At 36.3% G+C, this 25,672-nt stretch overlaps 1 protein-coding gene across 2 annotated transcripts in view; it reads left to right on the top strand.

Annotated features, from left to right (window-relative positions):
• LOC123540230 (regulating synaptic membrane exocytosis protein 1-like) overlaps positions 1-21,272 on the top strand; it is a 96,573-nt gene extending 75,301 nt beyond the window's left edge. For both annotated transcript variants that reach the window (XM_053526747.1, XM_045325067.2), the window contains 6 exons: positions 2,214-2,334; positions 2,699-2,931; positions 5,929-6,058; positions 6,916-7,133; positions 10,369-10,508; positions 10,818-21,272. In XM_053526747.1, coding sequence (XP_053382722.1) covers positions 2,214-2,334; positions 2,699-2,931; positions 5,929-6,058; positions 6,916-7,133; positions 10,369-10,508; positions 10,818-11,045 — 1,070 coding nt within the window. In that variant the 3' untranslated portion in view covers positions 11,046-21,272. The remainder of the gene's footprint in view (positions 1-2,213; positions 2,335-2,698; positions 2,932-5,928; positions 6,059-6,915; positions 7,134-10,368; positions 10,509-10,817) is intronic.
• Positions 21,273-25,672: the final 4,400 nt, after the last annotated feature.

Below are 25,672 nucleotides of genomic sequence, written 5' to 3'. Positions count from 1 at the left end.
TTCACATGCAAATGAGCCTGCGGTGTACTACCCCTGCGGCGTACATGCTGTGTACTCCTGTGGCGTACATGCTGTGTACTCCTGCGGCGTACATTCTGTGTACTCCTGGCCCGAGTCCTGCGGCGTACATGCTGTGTACTCCTGCTGCATACATGCTGTGTACTCTTGTGGCGAAACTGCTGTAATAATGTAGATTCCTTACCCCACCAACTTTCTTATGCAAATGCAGATCATTTGGACAGAAAAAAACAGAAAAAAGATAAGTGACATGCATCAATAAGTATTTACCCTTACCAAAATAATGTAGATTGATGTTATCAAATAAATTAGTATGCTTTTCTTCATCCACTTTTCAATGAAATAAATCAATTTTTGTAGCATGTAATTTGGTAAACATCTGAAGAAAATGGCGTAACTGCATCAAGGGGAAACAACTTTAATGCAACTAAATATAAGTGTTATAAATTTCGAAGTATCTGCGGTGTACATGCAGTGTACTATTTTCTTGTACAAGTCCCTCCTGCGTACATGCAGTGTACTCTTTAAATTTTCAGAGTCTGTGCTGCGTACTTGAAGTGTACTAGTGACCTCCTGCGTACATGCTGTGTACTCGTCGAAATAGTACGCGGCATGCGGTGTATGTAAAATGTACTCCTCTGGCGTACTACTGTGTTTGCGGCATATACACAGCAAATACGCAGCATGTACGCCACAGAGGCTTGCTTCTGTAAGGGAAATATATGGAAGAGAGGTCAACAGTTGTATAAAACTGTAGAACAGGGGGAATAAGAGTGTTATGTAAGTCTGTAAAGGAGAGGTAAGAGTGTTATTATGTCTCCCACCACACAGTGGTGTGGGAGACATACTGATTTACTCCAGTCTGTCTGTCTGTCTGTCACAAAGTTTGTCCGTACTCTAAGTCGAACATTTCTCATCCGATCTTCACCAAACTTCAACAAAATGTGTCTGCTAATAAGTGCTCGGCCAGGTTCGATAACTAGCCAAATCGGCCTAGGCACTTCGGAATTATGGCCCTTGAATTACCAAAATCACTCAGATTTCTTGCGTAGTTTTGCCCCCAAACCGACGCCTATACTACTATTAGTATAGGCGTCCTTTTGGTGTCAAGAAAGCGCATGCACATGTGGATTAAGTGAACAGTATATAAAGACTGACTTACTATTTAGATAATTAGGCAGTTGTGGGAGGCATGCTCTTTTCTCAAAAGCATCTCTAGTTTAAATCTGTAAAGGAGAGGTAAGAGTGTTACGTAAATCTGTAAAGGAGAGGTAAGAGTGTTACGTAAATCTGTAAAGGAGAGGTAAGAGTGTTATGGAAATCTGTAAAGGAGAGGTAAGAGTGTTACGTAAATCTGTGAAGGAGAGGTAAGAGTGTTATGGAAATCTGTAAAGGAGAGGTAAGAGTGTTACGTAAATCTGTGAAGGAGAGGTAAGAGTGTTATGGAAATCTGTAAAGGAGAGGTAAGAGTGTTACGTAAATCTGTGAAGGAGAGGTAAGAGTGTTATGGAAATCTGTAAAGGAGAGGTAAGAGTGTTACGTAAATCTGTGAAGGAGAGGTAAGAGTGTTACGTAAATCTGTAAAGGAGAGGTAAGAGTGTTATGGAAATCTGTAAAGGAGAGGTAAGAGTGTTATGAAAATCTGTAAAGGAGAGGTAAGAGTGTTATGGAAATCTGTAAAGGAGAAGTAAGAGTGTTACGTAAATTTGTAAAGGAGAGGTAAGAGTGTTACGTAAATCTGTAAAGGAGAGGTAAGAGTGTTACGTAAATCTGTAAAGGAGAGGTAAGAGTGTTACGTAAATCTGTAAAGGAGAGGTAAGAGTGTTACGTAAATCTGTAAAGGAGAGGTAAGATTGTTACGTAAATCTGTAAAGGAGAGGTAAGAGTGTTATGGAAATCTGTAAAGGAGAGGTAAGAGTGTTATGGAAATCTGTAAAGGAGAGGTAAGAGTGTTACGTAAATCTGTAAAGGAGAGGTAAGAGTGTTACGTAAATCTGTAAAGGAGAGGTAAGAGTGTTACGGAAATCTGTAAAGGAGAGGTAAGAGTGTTACGAAAATCTGTAAAGGAGAGGTAAGAGTGTTATGGAAATCTGTATAAAAAGGAGGAGATAATAATGTAAATGTTTCAAAGTTTGGTATTGATAATGATTTATAGTGTTTGATATGGATGATGATGTATAATGTAAATGTTTCAGAGTTTGGTATGGACGATGATGCTCAGAGTGATGCCTCGGAGACGAGTGATATGTCTGAAGTCTCAAAAGTCAGCACTGTCAGTCTGAGGTCCACACAGTCTGAAAGACCTAGAAAATTCAGGTATTAACATATATCTCTCACACTTATGACCTAATATACTCTTGAAAAGTTGTGATAAAGTTATTATGCAAAAGTATTTTTGAAATTTTATTATGAGTACCATAAATTTAAATGCCTCAGCAAGCTTTAATAGTGTAAGTACTGCTGTGAAATTTTACAGAAGTGTTTAAGTATCAATAAAAAATGTCAAAGTGCAACTTTATATTTGATGCTGGGGAGTCTTCTTTCCTTCTAAGAGATAAATTTGAACATGTTTATTTTTGTTTGAAAACTGTTTTTGGTTATTTTTTTGCAATACTCTGTTTTAGTATCAGTTAGTAAATGTGTTATTTGTGTGACAATGGCATTAAAAACTATTTTACAGTGAGTTTACATCTAGAATGGAGAGTCGTAGTACACCAATGCCTGCCCGTCGTGCCCCGCCCCGTAGCTCCAGTAATGATAGTACCGGATTTGAGAAAACAGATGGTAGCCAATCAGATTCTGCCGTTTCCAGCAGTATAACTGAAGGGCGGAGTAAACGTAGGCCCAGTTTGAGTCATAAAATGGCATCTTTTGTAGGACTGAGGAGGAGAAGCAGCAGTGCCACTCAGTTAGGTAGGAATAAAATATACTATTGTATATTCTCTTATTAATGCTCCAGTGGCATTACATTTTGCTGAAGCCCACTCGCTTAATTAGTTCAGTAGGGAGAGCGCAGTTTTATGGATCTCAGAGTTGTGAGTTTGATCCCTGGCGTTATGTTCTCCGTGATGATTTGATAAAAGAAATTGTGTCTGAAATCATTTGTCCTCCACCTCTTATTCATGTGTGGAAGTTGGAAGTTACTTCAGAATCCAGGAACACTGGTTAGTTTAACTACCACCTTACATAACTGACAAACTGTTGAAAAGATGATGTTAAACCCAAAGCATACTAAACAATATAAACACTGTTTAATTTCCTTTGTTTTACAACACATTTCTACAAATTTTTTAGATTACACACATTCTTAGCTCACATGTCACGAAGTGACAGTGTGAGCTTTTGTGATCGCGCAGTCTCCGTCGTCCGTGCGTAAACTTTTGCTTGTGACCTCTCTAGAGGTCACATTTTTCATGGGATCTTTATGAAAGTTGGTCAGAATGTTCATCTTGATGATATCTAGGTCAAGTTCGAAACTGGGTCACGTGCGGTCAAAAACTAGGTCAGTAGGTCTAAAAATAGAAAAACCTTGTGACCTCTCTAGAGGCCATATTTTACACAAGATCTTCATGAAAATTAGTCAGAATGTTTACCTTGATGATATCTAGGTCAAGTTTGAAACTGGGTCACGTGCCATCAAAAACTAGGTCATTAGGTCAAATAATAGAAAAACCTTGTGACCTCTCTAGAGGCCATATTTTTGATGGGATCTGTATGAAAGTTGGTCTGAATGTTCATCTTGATGATATCTAGGCCAAGTTTGAAACTGGGTCACTTATGGTGAAAAACTAGGTCAGTAGGTCTAAAAATAGAAAAACCTTGTCACCTCTCTAGAGGCCATATTTTTCACAAGATCTTCATGAAAATTGGTCAGAATGTTCACCTCGATGATATCTAGGTCAGGTTCGAAACTGGGTCATGTGCCTTCAAAAACTAGGTCAGTAGGTCAAATAATAGAAAAACCTTGTGACCTCTCTAGAGGCCATATTTTTCATGGGATCTGTATGAAAGTTGGTCTGAATGTTCATCTTGATGATATCTAGGTCAAGTTTGAAACTGGGTCAGCTGCGGTCAAAAACTAGGTCATTAGGTCTAAAAATAGAAAAACCTTGTGACCTCTCTAGAGGTCATACTTTTGAATGGATCTTCATGAAAGTTGGTCAGAATGTTCACCTTGGTGATATCTAGGTCAAGTTCAAAACTGAGTCACGTGCCATCAGTAACTAGGTCAGTAGGTCAAATAATAAAAAAAACCTTGTCACCTCTCTAGAGGCCATATTTTTCACAAGATCTTCATGAAAATTGGTCAGAATGTTTACCTCGATGATATCTAGGTCAGGTTCGAAACTGGGTCATGTGCCTTCAAAAACTAGTTCAGTAGGTCAAATAATAGAAAAACCTTGTGACCTCTCTAGAGGCCATATTTTTCATGGGATCTGTATGAAAGTTGGTCTGAATGTTCATCTTGATGATATCTAGGTCAAGTTCGAAACTGGGTCAGCTGCGGTCAAAAACTAGGTCATTAGGTCTAAAAATAGAAAAACCTTGTGACCTCTCTAGAGGCCATACTTTTGAATGGATCTTCATGAAAGTTGGTCAGAATGTTCACCTTGATGATATCTAGGTCAAGTTCAAAACTGAGTCACGTGCCATCAGTAACTAGGTCAGTAGGTCAAATAATAGAAAAACCTTGTGACCTCTCTAGAGGCCATATTTTTCATGGGAACTGTATGAAGGTTGGTCTGAATGTTCATCTTGATGATATGTAGGCCAAGTTTGAAACTGGGTCAACTATGGTTAAAAACAAGGTCAGTAGGTCTAAAAATAGAAAAACCTTTTGACCTCTCTAGAGGCCATATTTTTCACAAGATCTTCATGAAAATTGGTCAGAATGTTCACCTCGATGATATCTAGATCAAGTTCGAAACTGGGTCATGTGCCTTCAAAAACTAGGTCAGTAGGTCAAATAATAGAAAAACCTTGTGACCTCTCTAGAGGCCATATTTTTCATGGGATCTGTATGAAAGTTGGTCTGAATGTTCATCTTGATGATATCTAGATCAGTTTCGAATCTGGGTCAGCTGCGGTCAAAAACTAGGTCATTAGGTCTAAAAATAGAAAAACCTTGTGACCTCTCTAGAGGCCATACTTTTGAATGGATCTTCATGAAAATTGGTCAGAATGTTCACCTTGATGATTTCTAGGTCAAGTTTGAAACTGGGTCACGTGCCATCAGTAACTAGGTCAGTAGGTCAAATAATGAAAAAACCTTGTGACATCTCTAGAGGCCATATTTTTCATGGGATATGTATGAAAGTTGGTCTGAATGTTCATCTTGATGATATCTAGGTCAGGTTCAAAACTGGGTCACATGAGCTTAAAAACTAGGTCACTATGTCAAATAGTAGAAAAAAAACGACGTCATACTCAGTTCAAAACTGGGTAATGTTGGGACAGGTGAGCGATTCAGGACCATCATGGTCCTCTTGTTTTATAACTAAATACTGCCAGGAACTACCTGAATCACTTTGTTATTACAGTTGAACTTCGTTCTCTTGAACTCAATGGGATTGGCAAAATTCATGTGAGAAATTGATAGTTTAAGTTGTCGATAAATACAGATTATAAAGAGATTTTGCCAGACCATGCATTAAGCTGGAGTGAAAGGTCGTGTTCGAATGATCAAGTTTGAGTGAACAAAGTTTGACAAAAGAGTTTTGATATATCAAGAGTTGTGCCCCTTTGAAGGAACCCAATTTCCTGAATAGGTCTGTTTTATGCTTTCATATACATGAAAAGTTTATATGAGGATAACAAGCAAAAAGATGTGGTATTAAGTTTCAGTACTGATACAGGATGATTTAAAAAGCTCAAGAAATAAATAAATGTACATTTTTGTATCCATTTCAGATGGCAGAAAAAGAAGCTCATTCCAGAGATGTGAGGAGGTGATACCTGCCGGCGAAGGACCAAGTCATATGTATAAACAGGGTAGTAGAGAATCCACTGATGGCAGTATCAGCAGTGATTCCGGCAGCGTGTAAGTATACTTTAGATGAAAACATGTCAGTAGAGAGTCCACTGACGGCAGTATCAGCAGTGATTCTGGCAGCGTGTAAGTATTATTTAGATAAAAACATGGTAGTAGAGAGTCCACTAATGGAAGTATCAGCAGTGATTCTGGCAGCGTGTAAGTATAATTTAGATGAAAACATGGTAGTAGAGAATCCACTGATGGCAGTATCAGCAGTGATTCCGGCAGCGTGTAAGTATAATTTAGATAAAAACATGGTAGTAGAGAGTCCACTAATGGAAGTATCAGCAGTGATTCTGGTAGCATGTAAATATAATTTAGATAAAAATAGCAGTAATTCCTGTAGCATGTAAGTATAAAATAGATACCAACAGGATATTAGGGAATCCACTGACAACAATCAGGTGATATTCAAAACAATTGTAACACCTTCATAATGTCTGAAATGTAGCATCAAAATTTAGCTTGGTGTGATGGATCTATGGAAATTTTACTTTGGGTGTTTACTTGAGGTATTATGGAAAAAAAAATGATTGTAGATACAAACATTGCCTAGGTATGATATAGGTGGCACTTACTGCTAGCACTTTACATTTTATGACAGTCTAAAAATAGATCTACTACAGTACAATTAACCTTTAGCCTGCTGGCGGCAATTGATTCTGCCTTTGCAACCAGTGCAGGCTGATCATGGTCTGCACTGTTCGCTATTCAGTCAGTAAATTCTCGGTGAACCCCCCTTGGAATAATAAATGGTACTGCCCAAATTGAATGATGAACCAGTCCATTTTGAAATTTAGCAGGCTAAGAATTAAATTGTAATTACATTTGGTAATATATCTGATCACAAGTTTGTTTTGTAGGCTGTGGTTACCACCAGGTATGAGGCTTGGTGCTGAAGGACAGTTTGGTGATTTTGTTGAAGGCTTGGGCCCGGCTCAATTGGTAGGGAGACAGGTGCTGGGTTCAGCATGTCTGGGAGAGATACAGCTTGGCCTGTATGACAGGAAAGGTCATTTAGAGGTTGAAGTTATACGAGCAAGAGGTTTACTTGCAAAAGCAGGCGCTAAATTACTTCCAGGTTTGTTGCCTTCTTCTACTGTAAAACCATTTAAATTTGTCGGTATTATATTTCATGATTTTGCCTAAAACTTCTTTTTCATTTGGATTTGAATTTGTGGATTTCAAATTTTATATATCGGGCATGAGATTTTTTTTGATTTTCGGCGGATTTCCGATTTTTTTTATGACCCAGAGAGGTCCTGAGATTTGTGCAGATCCAAGGATATAATATTGTAATGCATGTATAAAACAAATGGGCTATTAACTGTCTAGGATTGACACAAACATGAAATCCATGGAAATTCATCCCCCACGAATATTATCTATATCACAGTTGCTGTTTAATAAACCAGCAAAATCTCTTTTGGTTTTCATTTGCAAAGTTATACACTTGTGATATTTTCTGCTTCATGAACAGTGTTAAATATCATCCCATAATGTCTCCATTTACAAAATTAGGTGTGGAATAACACTTGTGCAATATTTGATATTAAACTCGTTAATAATAGTTGAAGGAAAACTAATTCTATGATATTGTCTGTTTTGGAATTTTATGAAAAGGTGAAAATTAATTGAAGGTTAAACAACGGTTGTTTTTTTTTTTCAATGCCCTTTGTGACTGTAAATTTAATTGAAGGTTAACACTGGGTAGTAGTTGTGTGAAGATGTTTTTGATAAAGATTTTCTGTTTTCAACATCTTATGTGAAGGTGTATTTGATAACACTGTGTAGAAGTTTTTTCAGCTCTTATGTAAAGGTATATTTAACTGTCAGAACAAAAACTGTATACAAATGTTCTATTTTTCAGCAGCTTATGTGAAGGTGTCTTTGACTGAGGGTTAACACTATATAGAAATGTTCTGTTTTTCAGCAGCTTATTAGCTCACCTATCACATAGTGACAAGGTTAGCTTTTGTGATCACCCTTTGTCCGTCGTCCGTCATCAGTCTGTCCGTGCGTCAACAATTTCTTGTCTGCATGATAGAGGTTTCATTTATGATTTTATTTTAACCAAACTTGCACACAACTTGTATCACCTTAAGATCTCGATTCCTTTCTTGAACTGGCCAGATCCCATTATGGCTTCCAGAGTTATGGCCCCTGAAAGGGGCGAAATTAGCTATTTTGACCTTGTCTGCACAATAGCAGCTTCATTTATGATTTTATTTTAACCAAACTTGCACACAACTTGTATCACCATAAGATCTCGGTTCCTTTCTTGAACTGGACAGATCCCATAATGGGTTCCAGAGTTATGGCCCCTGAAAGGGCCAAAATTAGCTATTTTGACCTTGTCTGCACAATAGCAGCTTCATTTATGATTTGATTTTAACCAAACTTGCACACAACTTGTATCACCACAAGATTTCGGTCTTTTCTTGAAATGGCCAGATTCCATCATGGGTTCCAGAGTTATGGCCCCTTAAAGCTCCAAAATTTGCTGTTTTGGCTTTTGCAGCCATATTGAGGCTTCATATTTGGTTTGATTTGATACAAACTTCAAAAATACCTTCAACAGCAATATATCTTGGATTCCATGACGAATCTGTCAGATCCAATCGTAGGTTCCAGAGTTATTTTATATCTGATTACCTCCCCTGATTGTAATCAAAATGGATTTATATCAGTAAGTACTTACAGAACTTATTTGAAATTTCATTATTGTCATTAGTTGGACTGAGACAATCAGGGTAGATAACTATGGACTGATTTATGTCAAATTACCTCCCTAAATTAAAATGGGTATATCTCCGTTACTAATGAAGATACTGATCTGAAATTTCATTTATGTCAACAGATGGACTTGGGCAATCAGTGAAGATACATATTTACTGAATTTATGACAAATTACCTCCCTTTATTTTTTATCTAATTGAATACACCTTAGCAGCTTCTAATGAGATTGGTTTGAAATGTTATTTATGTCTTCCATGGTAAGAAATAGTCATATTAGATAACTCTTGATTGAACATTTATCGATATGAATACTTTACTAATAATTTGTTGTATAGGCTTGTACTCTGTATCTTCTACATGCATATACCAATGCATGATTACCTCCCCTGATTTTAATAAAAATGGATTTATCTCGGTAAATATTTATAGTACTCATTTGAAATTTCATTATTGTCTTTAGTTTGACTGGGGCAATCAGGGTAGATAGCTATGGACTGATTTTATGTCACATTACCTCCCTTTGTTTCAAATTAAAATGGTTGTACTTAGTAACCAATGAAGATACTGATTTGAAATGTCATTTGTGCCATCAGATGGACTCGGACAATCAGGGTAGATAACTTTTGACTGAATTTATGACAAATTACCTCCCTTTATTTTATGTAAATGAATATATATCAGCAGCATCTAATGAGATTGGTTTTAAATGTTATTTCAGTCTTCCAGGGTAAGGAATAGTCATGTTAGTACAAAAATGCATCATTTGAGCCTAGGACCCTCAAACTTGGTATGGAAATTGGCCCTGACTAGGTCAAAAGGGACTGTTACAAGAAAATGTTTATCCTGATGATATTTAGTGTGTATGCCTTTGTGCTGTATGTCAAAACTTGATCCTATCATTTTGAGCAATGGTTGTCAGGTGAGCGATACAGGGCCATCATGGCCCTCTTGTGTGAAGGTGTATTTGATTGAGGGTAAACGCTGCATAGAAATGTTCTATTTTTCAGCCGCTTATGTGAAGGTGTATTTGATTGAGGGTAAACACTGCATAGAGAAATGTTCTATTTTTCAGCCGCTTATGGGAAGGTGTATTTGATTGAGGGTAAACGCTGCATAGAAATGTTCTATTTTTCAGCCGCTTATGTGAAGGTGTATTTGATTGAGGGTAAACGCTGCATAGAAATGTTCTATTTTTCAGCCGCTTATGTGAAGGTGTATTTGATTGAGGGTAAACGCTGCATAGAAATGTTCTATTTTACAGCCGCTTATGTGAAGGTGTATTTGATTGAGGGTAAACGCTGCATAGAAATGTTCTATTTTTCAGCCGCTTATGTGAAGGTGTATTTGATTGAGGGTAAACGCTGCATAGAAAATGTTCTATTTTTCAGCCGCTTATGTGAAGGTGTATTTGATTGAGGGTAAACGCTGCATAGAAATGTTCTATTTCTCAGCCGCTTATGTGAAGGTGTATTTAACTGAGGGTAAACGCTGCATAGAAATGTTCTATTTTTCAGCCGCTTATGTGAAGGTGTACTTGACTGAGAGTAAACGCTGCATAGAAATGTTCTATTTTTCAGCACCCTATGTAAAGGTGTATTTGATTGAGGGTAAACACTGTATAGAAAAACAAAAGACAACTGTAGCAAGGAGAACACTAGATCCTCTCTATCAGCAACAGCTTATGTTTACTGAACCATATTCTGGCAAAATTCTTCAGGTATCTATCTGTCTTCTGTAAAATCAGTTGGGGGATTTTCACTTCTTGAATAAAATATGTAGAAGGAATTCCTTATATGAAACATGAGAATGAAGTAATCTTGAGCTAAATCAAAATGTTTATAGATTTTTTTTATTGAAAAAATTATTTTGTCAGTAAGTTTAAACAGATGACCACATAAATAGATGCATTTGATAAAATAGTTCAAATCATAGTTGCATCTTTATTAAATCTCATATATATATCTGTGAAGGAAATAGTCACATTGAAATTTGGAAGTTTGATTTCAATATATTTTTGCTGTTACAGTTGACAGTATGGGGAGACTATGGCAGAATGGATCGCAAAGTGTTTATGGGAGTAGCTCAGATAATGTTAGACCAACTTGACCTATCGAACATTGTGATTGGCTGGTATAAGTTATATACTAGCTCTTCCCTCGTTGGCCATCATTCCTCGACTGGTACCCTGACGGCAAGTAGGAAAGGTTCCAGTACTTCTTTAGACAGTGGATATAATAACAGCACACGGACCTAGCTAATGTTGTGTAAATAGTAACCAGTCTTTTCCAATTTTTTGCTCGCATTAACTGATGCGTCTGCTTGATTTTATTGTCAAATTTATATACGACGCAACATGCGTGAAAGGGTCAGCCTTTTAAAAATGTTAAGGATCATACTGTAGGGCAATTTGAGTTCACAAGGTGCTACAGGAATAGTTTAACCAACGTGTTATATCTGCAGTCAACAAAACTACAGTAAATGTGTCTCTTTATGTAATTAAGTGCAAAAAAAAAAAGATGTTTTTATGACAGTAAATGTTGCAGCTACAGAGACTTATTGAAAAGGAGTGCTGCTAAAAAATGGTTGAGCGCTGCAAATTAATCAAAAAATGTGTCTTGCTGAATTTTCATTTTGCTTTAAATTTATTCTGCAGGCAACTGTAGTATCAGTTTGTATTAGGTCTGCAGGCAATCAGCTGCATTAACTCATGTAGATTCTGTATTAAATTGTACAAGTTATGCAGGCAGCTGGGATGTAAAATTAGTTTACAGGCAAGAGTTTCATATGCAGATAGCTGTAGTGTAATCTTGAACATGCTGTGAAAGTAAATGAAGCCATAGGTTACACAAATTCTAAAGGCAGGTGAAGCATATTTGTATATTGTACAAGTTCTACATGCAATACTTGCTTCAGCTTGTACAAGGTCTGCAGGTAGTATAATTGTATCAACTTATACAAGTTCTACAGACAATGTTTGCACCAACTTGTACAAGTTCTACATGCAACAATTACATCAGCTTGTACAAGGTCTGCAGGCAATATCTGCATGAATATGTACAAGTTCTAAAGGCAATCTTTGCATGATCTACTTGTACATGTTCTGCTTGCAACATTTGCATGAATTTGTACAAAGATGAAAGGTAGTCTAATCTTAGGTTGTGCGTGTTCTGCTGCTGGCAACAATTAAATCAGATTGTATAGGTAGTGACAACAACACTTGTGTCAAGTGTAAAAGGTTTTTCTAACAACACTCATGCAAGGTTGTACAAGTTGTGATTGGAAAACACTTCTCCCATTACTAGTTCTTATAGTCTAACTGCTGTAATATTAATATTGAAAGTTTGTTGTCATGTTAAAGAATGTGTGTTTAGAAGTTTAAAAATGTTCTTGTTAACCAAAGAGCTATAAAATAAATAGATCAGCAACTTGAAAGGTATATAGAGCGAATCTCACCAGCATCACATGGGAACTGAATGAGATCTCGTTTTACCAGTGAATGAAACAGACAGCAAAAGGCTAAAAATTTGTGTTGTGAAAAACTTTCTATCAGATCGTTTGTTTATAATGATAATGGTGTTTTTTTAATGTTATTAGTATTTTCTACATGGGGAAGGAATGAATTTATGATTGGAAATCTGAGAAATCAACAGTTGTCATTTGAAAATTGGACCTGATTCGGTTTATTACGAGACTCAGTGATCAAGTCGGCAAATGCTTCAATAAGATAATGTGGTGACATTTGCTTACGTGTGATTATATCCTGTTGCCATTCTGTGTATTTTATACTTCTTTGTATTAACTAAGATATAACAATTTGTATATATCAAATTTTTTTTTGTTTACTGAAGTTTTTGTTATTAAACTAAAGGTTTCGCAGTTAATTTTCTAAGAAGATCCTTTGGAAGCCTAGAATGCAACCAAGCTAAGTATTGACAGACTATATTCACAAGTGGTAACATGATGTTTGCCACCCCTCATACCCTCATTTGCTCAAACTTAATGGGACAGTCAATATTTGTTAGAGTTATTGGTAGTTTGAGCAATTGAAAAATTATACATATAGGGATTTTGCACTCTGTCAAGGTATAAAGTGACTTTATATAACAGCCACAAGACATGCAAGACTGCTTTTTGAAAAGTCAGTTTATATATTTAACTAAAGATTTTCATGTGAATTGAAGATTTTCTTGTTAACCAAAGATTTTTTTGTGATTTTCTTAAGTGAAGGTTAGTGTACTGTTGGCTGTCTTTCCTTTAAGTTGCACATGCGCTCTATTTGATAGAAGTAGGTACACAGCTTGGTTATCCAAGTTGCTGCTTTGACAAATATTATTTGTGTACTAGTTAAAAGTACAAAAAATAGATAAATCATTTATGTTAATATAATTGTGATACATTTCAGAAAAGTCTGTTAATTTTGAAGTTTGTACTGTTAAGGAAAGGAAAGATCATGCAAACTTTAAACCTCGTTGCGTCAGATTTCCGATCATGGTAGACCAAGCTTACAACAGTTTGAGGGATAAATGAGAGCATAACTACTGTTTTATGTTGAAATAGTAGACTAAGACAATTACAGACCATATGTAAATCTCTGAGATATCGGTAAAAGGTATTTTTAGGTATAAGCCTGAAACAAATACTCATAGAATACAAATCTGTAGACAGAACCATGTTATATAACTCTTGTTGAAAATAATGTAATCAAAAATAGGAGAAGTTTTAAACAACTTCTCATGAAACATTAGGTAGATGTTCACCAAACTTGATTTTGGCCTGTTGTTTACCTGATCCAAAGGCTGATGGTGAGCTTTAATTAGTATAAATGGGTTCTTTCTCTTGGATCTTCTCCAGATTTAATTGAAGCCTCCTTTAATGCGAATTATAAAAATGAACACTGTGGTTGTTTAAAGAGTTTCAAACCATTGCATAAGAGCTGAAAGAAGAAAATCTCTGTTAGCATCTTCTTATGAATAGTCATGGATTTTCACTGAACTTTGTTCCAATCTACATGACACTTATAACAGAAAGTGTAAAAGTTTGCATCCCTCTGCACAGAGCTGTACAGTCCGGTGAATGATTAAGGGTCATGTTGGCCCTCCTGATATTGTATATCAGTCAAAACTAGCCATTATAATAGCAGGTAAAATATGGCCTAACTCCATTCTTTTACTGCTTTTCTCACTTTCCATATAAACAGAGCAGTTTTACGAGTATATATGTATCAGTATGTTAAAGCATCACCCATAATGTACAGCACTAACATTATATTTGTAACATGTTCCACTATCCCTTATATGGTGCAATTCTGCCCAACATTTAACAGGTGCGGTAGGTTGTTAAATGTGTCATGATGATAACTTTCCACATTGAGCTCTGAGGTTATAAAACTGAGTTAGGAGACCAGTCTGAAATCTCCATCTTCCAGTTGGTTGTGTCTGAGCTGTGGCCAATAGTGATAATTATGCCAGTCAGAGACTGGTTGGCAAATTTGGTTTTATCAAGATTCCAAGTGATAAAACTGAATTTGAACACCAGTCAAAAAAATGCAAATGAGCCATTGGTCAATTACACTGCAAGCTCAAAATAAACCAATCTGATGCTGAAGTTTTGAGACTGGTTCCCTAACTCAGTTTTATACCTTAAAGTTAGGGGACTGGTTCCCAAAGTTAGTTTTATACCTTGAGTTATGAGACTGGTTCCCTAACTTATTTTATTCGTTAAAGTTGGAAACTGGTTCCCTTACTTAGTTTTATACCTTGAAGTTATGAGACTGGTTCCCTAACTTAGTTTTATACCTTGAAGTTATGAGACAGGTTCCCAAATTCAGTTTTATAACCTTGACAGCTTGATTGAAGGTAACCCAGCTTTGTAATTCAAAACTTTCTATTGCCATTCTTTAAACTCAGATATCTTCAAAAAGCTAAAAGGTTTTAGCTCACCTGAGCCAAAGGCTCATGGTGAGCTTTTGTGACCGCTCAATGACCTACGTGCGCCATGCGGTGTGCGTCGTGTGTCCCTCAACATTTTTTAAAAAACTCCTCTTCTTGAAAACCACCTGACAGAATTACACTAAACTTCACAGGAATGATCCTTGGGTGTTCCCCTTTCAAAATTATTCAAAGAATTTAATTCCATGCAGAACTCTGGTTGCCATGGCAACCGAAAGGAAAACCTTTAAAAATCTTCTTGTCCAAAACTGCAAGGCATAGAGCTTTGATATTTGGCATGTGACATCATCTAATGGTCCTCTATAAAGATTCTTCAAATTGTGGCCCTGGGAGGAAAAGAGGCCCCACCCCAGGGGTCCGAAGTTTTACATAAACTTTAAAAATCTTCTTGTCTAAAACCACCCCTTACAGAAGAAAAAGGCCTGCTGGGTACTCTTGCTGTGTACATACAGCGTATATGATGCGTACATGATGTGTACTGAAATCAAGGGCTTTAAATAGTACACAGGATATACACCGCACATACACCGATAGTACGTTTGTAGTACACTTTTGACATGCAAATGAGCTCTGCCGCGTACTACTTGCTGCGTACATGCTGTGGACTACATAGTACACAGGATGTACGCTGGAGGAATTTAGTATGCGGGAAATAGTACGCAGCATGTACGCGGCACATACACTTTTCACATGCAAATGAGCCTGCGGTGTACTACCCCTGCGGCGTACATGCTGTGTACTCCTGCGGCGTACATGCTGTGTACTCCTGGCCCGAGTCCTGCGGCGTACATGCTGTGTACTCCTGCAGTGTACATGCTGTGTACTCCTGGCCCGAGTCCTGCGGCGTACATGCTGTGTACTCCTGCTGCATACATGCTGTGTACTCTTGTGGCGAAACTGCTGTGATAATGTAAATTCCTTACCCCACCAACTTTCGTATGCAAATGCTGATCATTTGAACAGAAAAAAAAACAGAAAAAAGATAAGTGACATGCATTAATAAGTATTTACCCTTACCAAAATAATGTAGATTGATGTTATCAAATAAATTAGTATGCTTTTCTTCATCCACTTTTCAATGAAATAAATCAATTTTTGTAGCTTGTAATTTGGTAAACATTTGAAGAAAATGGCATAACTGCATCAAGGGGAAACAACTTTAATGTAACTAAATATAAGTGTTATGATTTATTATGGACCATGTGTGCGTAGTATGTATTTGTTTTGATTAAAATCCATCTGAGAACAATCTATGACGAATTATATAAGCATTTATACACTTTTATTTCTGTAAAAAGTAGCACACCAAAAAATTTTGGACTGATTTTTTCAAATGGGGCGAGCGCAATTAGCCAAAAACGTTCTGAAAATATACGAGCGGCAAATCCGATGAACAACTTTGGTGAGGCCTTAATGGGTTAACATAATGAGCATTTAAGCCTTTATTATAAAGTTTATAAAACGTGATAGAATGGTGTTTTGCTTAAGAGTAATCAAATAACAGTGAGAGCTATTAATTCTTCTCATTCGGGCGCTGTTGAGGCATTATCTCGGTAATTATTTCATGTATTACAAAATGCAGTGCAACGAAGTTCAAATAAGGCTTTTCAATTATCCAAGTTAGAAAGCTCCGGGATTAATTCAAAATGAAAAAGAATATATTTTTACACTGCATGCAAGGTGCAGCTCAGAAATCACTAAGATGTAAGCTTCACAAATGAACATTGCAAATAGTTTGGCAAATTTTCATTGTTCAGAATACCGGTAATCTGAACTATTCTATGCTATTAAGATAAAAGTTACTCGGAAATCAAGTTCTTGCTTCCAAAAAAAAAAAAATGTACAAATCCTTCCTGCATGAAGTGTACTTCAGACTTTTACCTAAAAAAATTCAAAGTATAAACACCAAAAGAAAATGAACAAGTCCCAGCCGCGTATATGAAGTTTACTTCAGACTTTATAAAAAAAAAATTTAAGTATAAATGCCAAAAGAAATTGTACAAGTCTTTCCCGTGTATATGAAGTGTACTGCACAAATTTCAAAGTATCTGCGGTGTACATGCAGTGTACTATTTTCTTGTACAAGTCCCTCCTGCATACATGCAGTGTACTCCTTAAATTTTCAGAGTCTGTGCTGCGTACCTGAATTGTACTAGTGACCTCCTGCGTACATGCTGTGTACTCGTCGAAATAGTACGCAGCATGCGGTGTATGTAAAATGTACTCCTCTGGCGTACTACTGTGTTCGCGGCATATACACAGCAAATACGCAGCATGTACGCCACAGAGGCTTGCTTCTGTAAGGGCCAATACCTTGGCCTTTGATATTTGGTGTGTTGGATTGCCTTTTGGTCCTCTACCAAAATTGTTCAAATTATTAACCTGGGTTGAAAAGAGGCCCTGCCCCTGGGGTCCCAAGTTTAACATAGACTTATATAGTGAAAAAGATAAAAATCTTCTTGTCTGAAAGTTCAAGGCCTAGGTCTTTGATATTTGGTATGTAGCATTGCCTACTGGACCTCTAACAGGATTGTTCAAATTATGCAAATTATGAAAAGAGGCCCCGCCTTGGGGGTCACTTGTTATATGAGTTATATCGGAAAAAATACTTCAAAAATTATTAGATCATATTTCCTAGACTGTTTAATTATATTTACCTGATGTACCCAAGTGATAACCTGCTGACCTACTTTCTTGTTTTTTAAGATACAGCCTTGAAATTTGGATGACATGTACAGTTTTGCATACCGATCTTAAAACTGACTTTCAGTGACCATGAGTGTGACCTACTTTCTAATATTTTAGCATCAGTTTGCCATTTGAAACATGTGACTCGTATTACTCAGGTGAGCAATTCAGGGTCATCATGACCCTCTTGTCTATATTCAGAATTTGAATTGGTTCATGTCACAGACAGAGATCAGTATTTGTGGTATATGGTCATCTTACTAAACATACTGGTCTGTTTATTTAAATTATTGCTTTTTTAAGAATATTAATTTTTTCCAAGATTTGGAGAGTAAGTGTAACCAGATATAGCACAAAAAATCTGATCCTCAGTAAATGTTTGATTTGACTGTAGTTAGATGTGTTTTGTTATGTACATTACAAGCAAAACGACCTGTTTGAGTCAGATATTTTCAAAAGGCTAAATTTTTGAGGATTAATTCATGAGTAAGAATATTTGCTATGTATGGCCAACTTGTTAAACATTTAGAACAATAGCACTTTTGCAAATATTTATGTTTGCCAGTATGGACCTTTAGCAATTTTAGAGGAAATATATCCTTTGCAAAATTTCTTTTTATACTGTATATGTAACATATGATATCAATGCTGATGACTTACAAAATGCTAAATAAAAGTGATGCAAAATTACAGTAGGTAAACATAAGTAAATATATTCACTTACCTAGAAACACATATTTGAGCCACGCCATGAGAAAACCAACATAGTGGCTTTGCGACCAGCATGGATCCAGACTAGCCTGCATATATGTGCAGTCTGGTCAGGATCCATGCTGTTCGCTAACAGTTTCTCTAATTGCATTAGGCTTTGAAAGCAAAAAAGCATGGATCCTGACCAGACTGCGAGGATGCGCAGGCTTGTCTGGATCCATGCTGGTTGCAAAGCCACTAGGTTGGTTTTCTCATGGCGCTGCTCATTTAATATTTCATGTACAGATACTGTGATGTTTTGTTTTTTTTGGGTAATTATTGACTACTGTGTTTGATTGGGAAAAAATAGCAGAGATTTTAAAGGGTAAAATGTGCCTATAAGTGCATTTTTTGTATTAATGGAATCTGTTATCTTCAGAACTGACATACAAAGAGAAAACGCATAGTCAGTTGAAGTTTGTGTGACTCTGTGAATCATTATTTGTTTGCAGCATGATTATGAAATTTCTGTAAATGCAAGGCCAAAGCAAAGTGGCCTATTTTTGAACAGAATTGTAATTTGTAAGTGTGTGACTTGCTGTCAGTGGCCAACTTATTTGACTTTATATTTCAGTATAAGGTCATCGCTTAATGTATAAGGTTTGAATAAGAAATGACTGAACAAGCACCTGATTTTAAGTTTATCAATTAATCAATGCCTTTGCGTGGTATATTGTCCGATTTACCAGGGGTCAGAGTTCAGATGTGCAAGAATTTGAACAACGGCATTAGCCAGAGTTGTTTAGATATCCAAGCATCTGAATGATGAACTGTGGTAAATCTGATGATAAAGCACAAGAAGGCATTGATTATTTTCATTTTAACATGCTCGTTGAAATATTATGAGAAAAATTATGCTGGACTTAACTTATCTGAGCAGTAATGAATCATATATCATGTGGCAATTTGTTCTTTTATCTGTCAACCATTGTTTATCACAGATTTTATCACAGTTGTGTTCTTTCTTTGTGTAAGTAAACAACAGATCTGGTGTGTTAGGGTGTTTGTTTAATCATGTGTTATCACAGTAAAATGGATTCATGTTACAGAACATGGATTTGTTGACAAACGACTTTAAAATTTGTAATAGTCGTAGTTTAGTCATATGTTTCCACAGTGTCTTTCAAAATACAACATGAAAGACCTAGATATCTAGTGTCCTTAATTTAGTTTTATCGTTTTTCAGTCCAGAATGATATCTGTTTTTTATATCGAAAAGTTTGTATTTCAAGAATAATAAAAAAAAAGCAGAATTTCGAGATAAAATTTAACCTGGGCACATTCTGGTTTATGTTCTAACTCTAAAATTAGCCCATAGCCAGCTGGCGGTATGTGATTCTGCCTTTGCGACGAGTGCAGACCAAGATCATCTTGCAGGCTGATCATGGTCTGCACTGTTCGCCATTCAAATTGGAAGATGGACAGGTTCATTAATTATGGAAATTTAGCAGGGTAAGGGTTAAGACGTACATCTGAAAAACTTCAGATTGACGTAACTTTCTTTATTATGTATCTGTTCTACTGAAACTTTGTATATCTTTAAGCTGAAGTATATGCTATACGCCTGCTAAGTTTCATTTAAATCTGTTTAAGATAAACAAGCATAGGGCAGGAAGTAATTTAGCATTTCATAGTCTTAACATCGATGAATATGGATGTTAATTTTGACAGTTGTGCAAAAAAAAAAAAACAATGAGATGACTAAAAATGCCTTGGTTTTGTGACAAAATCTGTATGCATCATTCTTCCTATACCCGCCTTACCAGTATACAAATAAGGGTGTTCAAAAAACAACTTTTATTGTTAGTAAAATATGTAGAATGCACTGTTATTTTCTGTTAATTTAGATTATATATTGTGTGTGCAATAAAAAGCAAAATGTTTATATGTTTGATTTTATAGTGTGTTTAATTATTTAATTAACTGTTACACGTTTTTGTTAAGTTTTTGTATCAGGCATAACATAGTTGTAGGTATTTTATGTCTTTCAGATTTTGAGATAAATGAACATTGTTGAGTGTTGTATATCTTGAATGGGTCAGCTGCATGTACATAATACATTGTCAGCTATTCCCAGCTGTTAATTGTGAGTTTAAATGTAGTTCTTTAGGCTCCAAGGTTGTAATTCTGTATTTGGTGACCAGTCCAAGAATGCAGCCTTGTCATTGGTCAATTTTAAATTCATTCATAGATGCAGCCAATCATACGCTTACGTTTTTAGACTGGTCTCCTAACACAATTTTAAAGCCTTTGCCTATACTAGGTGTCCGTGTAAATGTAACCACAACAATTAAATATTTTATTTATTACTATGTTGGACAATATGATATAGAAATCATGATTCTGTATTGGCCAGTAGGTATAGCTTTGCAGATAGACTTCTATAATACTCCCTTTTTTGCCTGAATTAATATAAGTAGATTTGATTAAACAGTTGTATTCATTGTGAGACACCAGCGACTGATCCATTTTTGTTTCTCATATTTCATAGCATGCAGTTAAACATAAATAACCCTTACCAAGCTGGACACGATTGGTTCTGCCTTTGCGACCAGTGTAAATCATGATCTGCACTGTTCACTATTCAGTCAGTATCTTTTTGGTAAGCATCCCTTTTAACACTTAATGGTATGGTCCAAATTGGGAGATGGACGAGTTCATTATAGAAATTTTGCAGGGTAAGGGTTAAGTCAGTTGTGGGTATCTGTGGATGACTTTTGTTGGAATTATCTTCAGTTCAATCCATAACTACCAGCTGAATACAAAACGTAATTTGGTTCCATTTAAGTCATAAAATACTAATACATTTTGTATTTTAATTCCTTTATTATCAATACATTACTAATACATAGTGTAATTTCTGTTCCATTACAGTTGTAATGTATACTGTGTTTTGGTTCTGTTACAGCTTTTAATTACGTAATTCCATTAAAGCTAAATTATACTTTGGTTTTATTACAATAGTAGTAACCTGGTGTATTTTGGCCCCATTACAGCTATAAATCATAGTCTATTTCTATTCAATTACAGCTGCAATTACATAGAGTAATTTGACTCAATTGCATCCATAAATTACTAATACAATTTCCCCCCCCCCCCCCCCCCCCCCCCCTCCAGTTCCATTACAATTACAAAACTAAAGTAGTTAGCTTTTGTTACTACTGTAAATTACTAATACACCGTGTGTGTATTTCCATTTCATTACAGTACTTTGATTTTATTACAGAAGTAATTACCAAAATGTATTTTGGCTCCATTACAATTGTAAATCATGGTATATTTCTATCTCATTACACCTGTAACACATAGAGCATTTTGGTTCAGTTACAAATATAATACATAGTGTACTTTGCTTTGGTAACAACCATAATGCATTAGAGTTTTTCAGTTCCATTACAAGCATAATAACTTAGTGTATAATTGTAAAGTAGCATCGTTTGCAGTGCATAATTCATACTAGAGGATGACTTTATAGAAAACTGTTGTGAGTTGCGCCATTTTTTTTTGTTCATTTCTGTAAAATTTGGCGATTTTTTTTTTTTTAATATTTTAAGGTTTTTAATGAAAGTTAGCATTCCATATTAAACAATTATGTATGTAATTATATAACCCAAGTTGGCTATACATTATTGTTGTTAACAGTTATATATACTTTGTTATATACATTTGTTGATATTTATGTATAGAATTATATACAACTTCTGCAATTATACTATAAATAATACTATGTGTTTGAATGTGTATAAAGAGTTTTTATTTCTTAAAAAACTATTATTCACTGTTAAATGATTTTACTAGTATGTGATTTTTTTTTCAATATATGTATTTAGTATACCTGTTGCGTACAGTCGTTCATAATTTTTATTTATGAATAAAGCACTTTCCTGATAACTAATATTTGTTTGTTTTTTCTTCCTCATTTATTGCAGGTAATTAAGGCAGGAGAGTGCAGCATGTGTAATATTAAGGACAGTAAATGACACATAATAGACATTAGCTTGTCAAAGGTACATTTATTAGGTGTGTATTTATACTATGGCAGGAATTTGTCATTAGGACAGGCATTTGATTCTTGTTCATTTAGCCCAAAAACTTGCGCATTTATATCAGGACAGGAACTTATGACCTGTACAGTAATAAGGATAGGATCGACTTGTCACATGCTCATTAAGTAGGACAGGAATTTGTCACATGCATATTTATTAGGACAGGAATTTGTCACATGTACATTTATAAGGAGAGGAACATGCCACATGCACATTTATTAGGACAGGGACTTGTCACATGTACATTTATTAGGACAGGAACATGCCACATGCACATTTATTAGGACAGGGACTTGTCATTAGGACTGGGACTTGTCACATGTACATTTATTAGGACAGGAACTTGCCACATACACATTTATTAGGACTGGAGCATGTCACATGTGCATTTATGAGAGGTGAACTTGTCACATGCCCATTGATTAGGACAGGAACTTGTCACATGCACATTTATTATGAGAGAAACTTGTCATATCATTCTGACACATGTACATTTATTAGTACAACAACCTTTCCTGTGCACATTTATCAGAACAGGAACTTGTTACATGTACAGTAAGTAGGACAGGAACCTGTCACATTTACAGTAAGAAAGACCGGAACTTGTTGCATATACAGTAATGAGTAAAGCAACCTGTTACATGTACAGTAATGAAGAAAGGAATTGGTCACATTAACATTTATTAGTAAAGAAACTTGCATATCCACATTTCTTTTGACAGAAATTTACACATCCACATTTATTAGGACTGAACCTTGTTACATCCATAGTTTTAGGACAGGAATTTACCACATGTACAGGGAATGAATTTGGCAATTGTGCATTTATTAGTACAAGAACTTGCACATCCACATTTGTTTGGGCAGGAACATGTCACATCAACATTTATTAGGATAGGAACTTGCACATGTACATATATTAGGACAGGAACTTGCACATCAGAAACATGAAAACTGTTTTTGCCCTGTCCGTCCGGCAGTCTGTCTGTCCGTCCGTCAAACTTCATATCCGATCAATACGTGGAGAACCATTTAACCTAGAACCTTCAAACTTCATAGGGTACAGAGCTTACAGAGTAGACGACCCTATTGTGTTTTTGGGGTCACTACATCAAAGGTCACAGGGGCCTGAACATTGAAAACCATGTCTGATCAATAACTTGAGAACAGCTTGACTCAGAATGTTGATACTTCATAGGATGCCTGGAGATGCAGAGTAGATGAACCCTATTGATTTTGGGGTCACTCTGTTAAAGAACAAGGTCACAGGGGCCAGATCATGGAAAACCATTTCTAATCAATAACTTGAGAACCATTTGACCCAGAACCTTCAAACTCCTTAGGATGATAGAACATGCAGATTAGATGACCCCTATTGATTTTGGAGTCACTCTATTTAAGGTCAAGATCACAGAGGCCAGAACATGAAAATCAATTTCTGATCAGTAACTTGAGAACCATTTGACCTAGAACCTTCAAACTTCATAGGGTGATAGGATGTACAGAGAAGATGACCCCTATTTTTGGGGGGCCACTCCATCAAAGGCCAAGGTCACAGGGGCCATCCATCCTTCACACTTCATTATTGATCCGTAGCAGCAGAACCATTGGACCTTCATTGGGTGATAGGGCTTACAGAGTAGATGACCCCTATTATTTTTAGGGTTACTAGATCAAAGATCAAGGTCACTGGGGCCTGAACATGGAAAAACGTTGATGATAATAACTTGAAAACCACTTGACCAAGAATCTTGAAACTTCATAGGATGATTGGACATGTAGAGTAGATAACCCCTATTGATTTTTAGGTCACTTGGTCAATGGTCAATGTCACAGGGACTAGAATATGGAAAACGGTTTCTGATCAATAACTTGAGAACTACTTGACCCAGAACCTTCAAACTTCATAGGATGATAGGACTTACAGAGTAGATGACCCTTATTGTCTTTGGGGCCACTTGAGCAAAGGTCAAGGTCACAGGACCTGAACATGGAAAACACTTTCCCATCAATAACTTGAGAACGACTTGACCCAGAACTGGCTCATCTAGTCTAAAACTTGGTCACTAGGTCAAATCGTAGAAAAACGTCACAAACGCTCAATCAGCTACATTTTTGTTTGGTTCACATTAAGCAGCGCCGTAGCCACACTGAGGCAAACCGAGGCAGCTGCCTCGGTTAAAATTTGAGGAGCCAAAAAGAAAAAAAAGAGTAAAATATAGGCCTATCACAATCATGAAAATTTAGTTATTAAAGTTCAAAAAAGTTATTAATATCAATAGAATATACCAGAAATCATTTGCCTCATTACATCCTTGAGGCAAGGTGAGGTATAGTTCTAGCAGTCATACTGATAGCTTTGCCAGGCCCGGACTACCCCTTCCCAAACCCCAGTTGACTGAAAAGTGACCTTTACCCATCAATGTTAAACCCGACTGTTTATTATTGTTATTATCAAATTTAAATCCAAAAACGCACCAGAGGCCACTAGTTCGTACCGATATTTCAATATTTTCTAGGGGAAGAGCCCCCTGATCCAATAAAATGAGGTGGAACCACCATATCTCAAAATTTAGACCATAAAATGCACCGGAGGCATGCAACAACTTCATAACTGTATTTCACTTTTCTTTTCCAGGGAGAGCCATTTGACCCCACTAACATAAGAGTGTTCCCCATTCAGTACCTAAACATTTACACCAAACAATGCACCATAGGCCTCCATTTTGTATATGTATTTCAAACTTTTCTAGGAAGAGAGCCGCCTCCCCTCCCCTGACCACACTAAAATGATGGGGGAAACCCCCGCCCATACTATTAAAGTTTATACCTGTATTCCATTTTGTTTTTCAGAGGGAGAGCTCCCTGAGCCCCACCTCTAAAATGAGGGGGTTCCCCCTAAATTACCTCAAAATAATGACAAAATATGTACCACAGGCCACCATTTCGGATCTGTATTTCAAAATTTTCCAGGAAGAGAGCCCTCTGGCCCCACTAAAATGAGGGGGAAATCCCAACCATTCCTTGAAATTTAAACCGAAAAATGCACAAGAGGCCACCATTTCATACCTGTATTTCAAAAATTTCTGGGGAGAGATCCCCTTACACCTGCTCCCCCTGACATGGACAGAGCCCCCTCCCGTATCTACCCCCTCTCGGGCTATAAACTAATAACCTATTAGTAAACTGAAAAAAATTGCATGTTCTTGTATGTCTTTACTGATGCCTTTATTTATTGCCTTTAATTACAAAAATATAAGACTAGGATAATTCCCCAATTATCCTTGTAATCAATGTAATTGTTTTCTAAAAATATGAAAGTAACTGTGATAAATAAAGCTAAAAGGACGATTTTTACTGTGATATAACACGTCTGAATGGGCCTTAGAATGCACAAGAAACTTCTTGGGGACAAAAATTCCAGGGGCGGGGATATGCCCTTAGTCTGT

The sequence above is a fragment of the Mercenaria mercenaria genome, chromosome 16, assembly GCF_021730395.1.
Source record: "Mercenaria mercenaria strain notata chromosome 16, MADL_Memer_1, whole genome shotgun sequence".
NCBI classification, from domain to species: domain Eukaryota; kingdom Metazoa; phylum Mollusca; class Bivalvia; order Venerida; family Veneridae; genus Mercenaria; species Mercenaria mercenaria.
This window is presented reverse-complemented; position numbering and strand designations above follow the sequence as displayed.